Source organism: Sminthopsis crassicaudata, chromosome 6 (assembly GCF_048593235.1).
Source record: "Sminthopsis crassicaudata isolate SCR6 chromosome 6, ASM4859323v1, whole genome shotgun sequence".
NCBI classification, from domain to species: Eukaryota; Metazoa; Chordata; class Mammalia; order Dasyuromorphia; family Dasyuridae; genus Sminthopsis; species Sminthopsis crassicaudata.
The window spans coordinates 117,849,433-117,857,634 of NC_133622.1; the positions used below are offsets into that span (position 1 = coordinate 117,849,433).

The window sequence follows — 8,202 nt, forward strand, 5'->3', positions numbered from 1 at the left end:
TCTTCCCTTCCTTTCACCCCTAAATGTAAACATGTACAATTCTTTAATATATATATTTCCACATTTATCATGCTACACAAGAAAAATCAGATCAAAAGGGGAAAAAAATTAGAAAAAAAGTAAGCAAACAAAAATGTTAAAAATACTATGTTGTGATCCACATTCAATCCCTACAATCCTCTTTCTAGATGCAGATGGTTCTTTCCATCACTAGTTCATTGGAATTATCCTGAGTCACTATGAGCTAATAAGAAAAAGGGATCCTTTGAAGCAAAAATGAAGATAGTCTATCACTTTTATTCAAGTTCACGTGCACAGAAATTTAAAAGTACAGAAAAGAGACAAAAAGTTTAAGTTCCTTAAACCTTTTAAAATTTTCCGGACTAAGTGGTACTCTCCAGGCTTCAATCCCAGAGTAATGCTGGTTACAGCTCCCCTTCAGGATTCTAGAAGTACCCATGAAGGTTTTTTCTAATGCTTGAGCCCCCATTCCCATTATGTTCTCCTCACTGTTAGCCAGTGACTAGCAACTGGACCCAGTTTCATTTAATTCGGGAATATAGATTAGTTCTTAAAAAGGGATATTTATTTTGAAAATAATAAGGGAAGGAGGGATATGGGAATAGAATAAACATTTTTATAGTACCTACTATGTGCTAGGCACTATGCTAAGCACTTTTTAAAAAACATTATTTCATTTTATTTTCACAACAACCTTAGAATGCTACTACTATCCTCATCCAGGAATATTATTAGATGCTATTAAATATTATCCTCATTTTAAAATTGAAGAAACTGAGGCAGACAGAGGTTATTTAACTTGCACAAGGTCACACAACTTATAAGTATCTGAAACCAGCTTTGAACTCAGTTCTTGATCTTGGCCCACAGTTCTAGCCATTGTACTACCAATAAGGACAAAATTTTCCCCCCAGCCATCTCAATAGTAAGATCAGGCTCAGACTTAAAACAGTTTCTACATAACATGGGTCTCACCAACTTTATATCCAAATCTAGCATCACTGTCAGATGACCTACTTATGTGAGCTGCTAGTAAGCTAAGTCCTAAGATTTCTCTTCAGTACTCCCATTGATGCTGGACCAACTGCAAAACCCTATATAACCTTGACTACTGAACCCATAAATTCCCAGATTGTTTCCTTTTCTGATTTTTCAAAACTCAAAAGATTGTAGCCTTCACCTAAAATAAAAACAAAGTCTTAGCCAAAAAAAACCAAGAATCCTTTTCACAGGGCAATAAGGTAGCCTCAGGTGTGGACAAAGTCTTTGCCCATTCCCTTCACAGCGATTAGAGGAAGACAGCAGAAGAGCAAAATCAGACACAAGGAGGGCTGAGACCAACTAATAACTTTTAAATGTGGTATCTGGTATGGTTAGAATTACAACAATCAAAAAGTCTGTAAAATCAAAAGGTGGTTTGCTGACGACCTATTACATAATGTCTATATATATGCTCTAAAGTTTATTGTATGTCGTCACAGATCTCTTGAAAGCAGTCTCTCCAACTTCTTCCACATGGGGAACTGCCTCAAAACTCTACTAATGTTTATAGTCCCTTATTACAATGTACATAAGCAACTTCTGAGTGTGCACAGGGCCTAAAAGACCTCTGATTTGCATAATTTTCCGATTTGAAGAATTAGATTTCTTCTATTTATTTATTCTTTTCATTCATTCCAAATACTTTACTTGAATATCTTCCCAACAGTTCAGTGTACACCCATGGCTAAACTTTTTTTGTGTGTTCATCCATATTTTAGCCTACTGTCCAATACTTGTTGAACTGAATTCTTGACTTTTCTCTGTCTCTTTAAATTCCCTTCCTCCATCTTTTGTAACAGAAATCTTAAATATATCCAGCTACTTCTACTTGGCCTTTTCAGTTATCACATTTTTTTCTCGAAATCAACCAATCAATCAACAAGCATTTATTAAGTAGCTACTACATACCAGTCATTGTGCTAGATATAGAGCAAGAACAAAATAAAATTAGTTCTTACCCTAAGGAGCTTACATTTGATGGGATTGGCAAAGAACAATTCTTGGGCTGTATTTCCATGAAGTAAAGGTGCTCCCCAAGTGGCTTAGGTTCCAATTCTTAAATTTGGGGAAAAAGACTAAAAATATAAGACTCACTATTGCATACTCTGCCACAGAAATATAATGGCATATATATATTGGTACATTCCTATTGGTTCTCACTATAATTCTGCACTTTAAAAACAAAAACAACTCTTTTCATCCTGACACATTCCAGGAAATACAAGAAATTCTGAATGAAGTAATAAACTAACAGGTATTAATTAAGCCCTTACTATGTGTAAGGTCCTGGACTTAGTGCTAGATATACAAAGACAAAAATAACATACTCCCTATCTTCAATGAATTTACATCCTACTGATAATGACAGGTATTAAGGAGGCTAGGTAGTGCACTGAATAGCATGCTTAGTTAGTAAGGAAAATTCATCTTCCTGTGTTTAAAACTGGTCTCAAATAACTAGCTCTGTGACACTGAGCAAGTCATTCACTATTTGCCTCAGTTTTCCTGCATGTAAAATGAGCTAAGGAAGAAAATAGGCAACCACTTTCTTGGCAATCTTTGCCAAGGAAACTCCAAATAGGGTAACAAAGAAAAGTTGGACACAACTAAACAACAATTGGTGTCACCACTTATTTCTTTGATAAATAACTAGGGTCCACAATACTCCCTTAAATTTAATTCTTCATATTAGCAGGAAAATAGAAAAAAAAAATTGGAGTAGATGGTTAAAATTGGCTAATAGGATAGCCAATCAGATCTATAGACCTTAGAGATCATCTTGGTCCAACCCCTTCATTTTGCAACTGATAAATTTTTTTATCATAAATATTTTAATGTAAATCCAATATAGGCAATTATCTTGCTGCACAAGAAAAATCAGATCAAAAAGGAAAAAAATAAGAAAGAAAATAAAATTCAAGCAAACAATAACAAAAGAAGTGAAAATGCTATGTTGTGATCCACACTCAGTCCCCACAGTCATCTCTCTTGGGTGTAGATGGCTGTCAGCATCACAAAATCATCAAAACTTGTCTGAATCGTCTCGTTATTGAGAAGAGCCACATCCATCAGAATTGATCATCGTATAGTCTTACTATTGCCATGTACAATGATTTCCTGGTTCTGTTCATTTCACTTAGCAGATGATAAATTATTTTAAAAATAAAGGTGACAGTGGAAAGGGAGCTAGGCTCACAAACATGAAGATCTAGGTTTAAGGCCTGCCTCTGATCCATATTGGGCAAGTGTGTATGATCCTGAGCAAGCTGTTTAATTTCTTAATTTCAGAAAAGATGCTGACCTGCTTCAATAGTAGGCGTTTTCCTGGGACACTGGCACATAGTTGGTGGAGTTGTGAAAGAATCCAACCATTCTGGACAGCAATCTGGAATTATGCCCAAAAAAGTTTTCAAACCCTTTGATCCAGCAGTGCTACTACTGGGCTTATATCCCAAGGAAATACTAAAGAAGGGAAAGGGACCTGTATGTGCAAAAATGTTTGTGGTGGCCCTTTTTGAATCTGGAAAATGAATGGATGCTTCAATTGTAGAATGGTTGGGTAAATTGTGGTATATGAATGTATGGAATGTTATTGTTCTGTAAGAAATGACCAACAGGATGAATACAGAGAGGCTTGGAGAGACTTACATGAAGTGATACTAAGTGAAATGAGCAGAACCAGGAGATCATTATACACTTCAACAATAATACTATATGAGGATGTATTCTGATGGAAGTAGATATCTTCAACAAAGAGAAGGTCTAATTCAGTTCCAATTGATCAGTGATAGACAGAATCAGATACACCCAGAGAAGGAACACTGGGAAATGAGTGTAAACTGTTTGCATTTTTGCTTTTCCTCCCAGGTTATTTTTTACCTTCTGAATCCAATTCTTCTGGTGCAACAAGAAATTCGTTTCTGCATACGTGTATTGTATCTAGGACATACTATAAGATATTTAATATGTATAAGACTGCCTGCCATCTAGGGGAGGGGGTGGAGGGAAGGAGGGGAAAATTCAGAACAGAAGTGAGTGCAAGGGATAATGTAAAAAATTACCCGTGCATATGTACTGTCAAAAAAAAGTTATAATTATAAAATTAATTTTAAAAATAAAGGAAAAAAATAGTAGGTGTTTTCTCATCTAGGAGATCCCTTTCTCAGTGAAATCAAAGGTCCATTTCCAGTGCTTATATTTCATAGCCACATATTTATCTTTTGTGTTCTGTTAATTTGGGAGAGTTTGTACTCCTTTATATTTGTCAACCATCCACAAAACACTTTTCTTTTTTTCTTTTTTTTAGAGAATAAAAATATTTTTAAGCTCAAATGGGGTGAAGTCCAGCTGATAGGCAACTGTTCTAAATATTACTCAAATCGCTTCTTTGAGAAGGAAATGGAATGTGCAGGTAAGCACTGAGGTATCTTTTGGTTATATTACTCTGCATTTGTGTCTGCTTACGTTGAGTACTAATCCAATCCAGTCTAATAAACATTAAGTACCCACTATGTACCAGGCTCTGAGAATACAGGTAATAAAAAGGAAGATAATCCCTGTCCTCAAGTTTACAATCTAAAAGAGGAGGCATCAAAAAGAAAGGGTGGGGGAAGTAGAAAGGGAGAAATAAGACATAGGGGGTGGGGGGTGGGGGGAATCTTGTTTGAAGTTGAAACCAGACAGGGCAGCAGATGCAAAATGGAGTGAGTTTAGACTTCCCTCTATAAAGAAAGGTATAAAGAAAGGAAGAATTTGATAATCAACCTTCTAGTCTGAGGGGAGGCAAGAGAAGTGGTATCAATCAAATCTAAAATTAGGTGTCAATCAAGAATATAGAGTGTGGTGGTGAGAATAGAGGTAATAAGCTTATCCTAGGAGAGGCATCTTGTTCCAAGGGGTTGAAACCAGGCTGGGAACCAATATAGAATGAAATACTATTTTACCACATGCAACGTCCCTCCTACTTTCAGTAGATCTAAACCTTTCTATCAGTCTGCTAGTATACTGAACTAGTGACCAGCATATCTGTCCAGCATTCTGAAATCCTCACTTAAAATATTTGCAGATATGGTCTTATGGACCATAAATTCTCAAAGTTCTATGATAAACCAGAACTATCATCTTAGTTTATAGGATTCAGCTTAATAAAAGTTTTGGCTCAATTTAACTTAAACATATATTAAGCATATAAGAGAAACAGGTAGGTTTCTATGTCATAGGACACTATTTTATTAGTGAATAGAGTGCCAGACTAGAACTGTATTGAACTTGGGTTTTCCTGACTCCTACTGGTTGTGTAATCCAAGGTAAATCACTTAACCTCTGTCAGCCTCAGTTTCCATCATACTCAATGATGTTAGCACCTACCTCAAAGGGTTGTCATGAGGATCAAATGAGATTAAATATGTGTAAAGTACTACACAAGCCTCAAAGCATGATATGAATGCTATTTCCTGTTATTAGTATCCATAAATCATTTTTTAGGGTGCTAGTGAGCCATGAATATGGGGAGAAAGAGAATATAGGCTACTTCTTAGATGTAGGGATAAAAGAGAGAGAAAAAGAGGTTTCTTTTTACCCAGATAATCCCATTGCCCAGAATACATTGCTGGAACACTTCAAGATTATTGACCCAGTACCAGATTTCTATCTAAATCAAGTAAGAGTCAGCAAGTGTATAGTGCTTACCAAGATGGAGAAGTGAATATAAAGTTAGGAATGTTCAGCTTTTGGCAGGGGCCAGGGGCAATGCATTATATTGGTGGAAAGAACAGTGAACTTAGCAGCAGAAAATTTAAGTTGCACTAGTAACTGCAAAGTTTCCTAGATTCACAACTAACATTTATTAAGATTTTGACTGTGAACAAGTCACTTCATTTTTCTGAGCCTTAATCTTTTCATCTATGAAATAGAAATGATAATACACTATATCCTACATGGACTTCTTATACAAAAAATGGTAAATCTTCAAATGCTTCAGAAATATGAACTAGTATATTGTGGTCCCAGACAGACAATGTAAGCAAAGGACCAACACCTTCAATCCTCACTGGACAGTGTAAGAAAGTATAAATCCAAAAGGGAAGTACAAAGCTAGGAAAAAATCTTTACTGCCAGTGTTTCCGATAAAGGTCTCATTTCTGAAATGTATAAAGAACTCTTGTCAAATTTGTAAGACTACAAGTCATTCTCCAATTGATAAATGGCCAAAGGATATGAACAATTTTCAGATGAAGAAATTAAAGTCATCTATAATTGTATGAAAAAATTGTCTTAAATCACTAATTAGAGAAATGCAAATTAAAACAACTCAGAGGTACCCCTCACACCTTTCAGATAATGATAAATGTTGGAGGGGATGTAGGAAAACTGGGACACTGATACATTGTTGGTAGAATTGTGAAATAATCCAACCATTCTGGAGAACAATTTGGAATTTGCCCAAAAGGCTATAAAACTGTGCATATTCTTTGACCCAGCAGTGGCATTACTGGGTCTATATCTCAAAGAAATCTTAAAGGAGGAAAAAACCCACATATGCAAAAATATTTGTAACAACTCTTTTTGTGATAGCAAAGAATTGGAAAATGAGTAGATGCTCATCAATTGGGGAATAGTTGAACAAGTTGTGGTAAATGAAGATAATGGAATATTATTATTGTTCTGTTAAAAATGATGAATAAGCTGATTTTAGAAAGGCTGGGAAAGGTTTATATAAACTGATATTGAGCGAAACAAGCAGAACTGGGAATATATTGTACACAATAACAGCAAGAATGTGCAATGATCAGTTATGAAAGACTTGGTTCTTCTCAGTGGTTCAGTGATCCAAAGCAGTCCCAATAGACTTTGGACAGAAAATGCCATCTGCATCCAGAAAAAGAACTAAGGAGACTAAACCAATATATACTATGTTTACTTCTTTTTTCTATTTTTTTTAATCTCTCCCATGGCTTTTCCCTTTTGATCTGATTTTTCTTTCCCAACATGATTCATGATTAAAAATAAATAAATTTCCTGAAAAAAGAAAGTTTAAATCCCAATGGAATTGTAATGAGAGAGTGAAGTCATAATTTTCAAGTGAAAATAAAAGAGGAACATTCATTTTTTTCTCTTTTTTCTGTTTAGGAACAGATGATGGTTCTATAGATGCTTGTAAAGGGGATTCTGGAGGACCCTTGGTCTGTATGAATTCCAACAATGTGTCTTATGTTTGGGGCATTGTGAGCTGGGGTGAAAACTGTGGAAAACCTGAATTCCCTGGTGTTTACACTAAAGTATCCAACTATTTTGACTGGATTAGTCATCATGTGGGAAGGTCTTTTATTTCTCAATACAATGTATGATAGTGTGGCTTCCTTGTGTTTTTTTTTTACAGTCAGAATTCCCACTTTTACCTAAATAAAACAATATGTAATTATTAACTTTTAAAGACAAAAAAACTTTCAAAAGCCACAAAAAAAACTTAAAACCATGTTTTATAGTTTTTTTTTCCTGTTCCTTATAAAATTTGTGCCTGAATAAATGCCATACTAAGTTTACTGAAAAGTCCTCAAAATAAACACTTTTGCATGTATGCCAATAATATAAAATCTTATACTTGGGTTCAAAAAATTAACTTCAAAAATACAGGATTGAAGGAATCCAATTGGCTAGATAGTCATTTGTGAGGAAAAGATCTGAAGATCTTAGAAGTCTGCAAACTCAATATCAACATTGTCATTTAGCAAGTCAAAAAATTGGTTTTGGACTATATTAAGAGAGTCATAGCTTACAGGAATAAGGTCTGTACTTCTATAACTCTGCACTGTGTACTGGTCAGAAGCATACATATCTCTAGAGGACTGAGATCAGTTCTGAATGCTATAATATCCTTAAAAGAAACTCATAACACAAGCTAAGATGGCAAAAGGCCTTGAATTCATATCATGTGAAGAATAGTTGAAAGAACTAGGATGTTTAAATTGGGAAGAAGATTCAAGAAGGAACTAATATTGTTAGGGAATATGAGATAAATAATGAGTAGGAAAAGGGATTGAGGATTGATTGGAAACCACTAAAGGACTGTAAACCACTAACCTCTGGTTTCACATTGGAGTCACATGAGTTCAACATGGTGTATTTGGACAATATGAATAA

The 8,202-nt window shown here is 35.0% G+C and overlaps 1 protein-coding gene across 5 annotated transcripts in view; it reads left to right on the plus strand.

Annotated features, from left to right (window-relative positions):
* Positions 1–7,655, plus strand: part of CFI (complement factor I) — a 39,763-nt gene extending 32,108 nt beyond the window's left edge. For all 5 annotated transcript variants that reach the window (XM_074274064.1, XM_074274065.1, XM_074274063.1 and 2 more), the window contains 2 exons: positions 4,370–4,474; positions 7,192–7,655. In XM_074274064.1, coding sequence (XP_074130165.1) covers positions 4,370–4,474; positions 7,192–7,409 — 323 coding nt within the window. In that variant the 3' untranslated portion in view covers positions 7,410–7,655. The remainder of the gene's footprint in view (positions 1–4,369; positions 4,475–7,191) is intronic.
* The last annotated feature ends 547 nt before the right edge of the window (positions 7,656–8,202 follow it).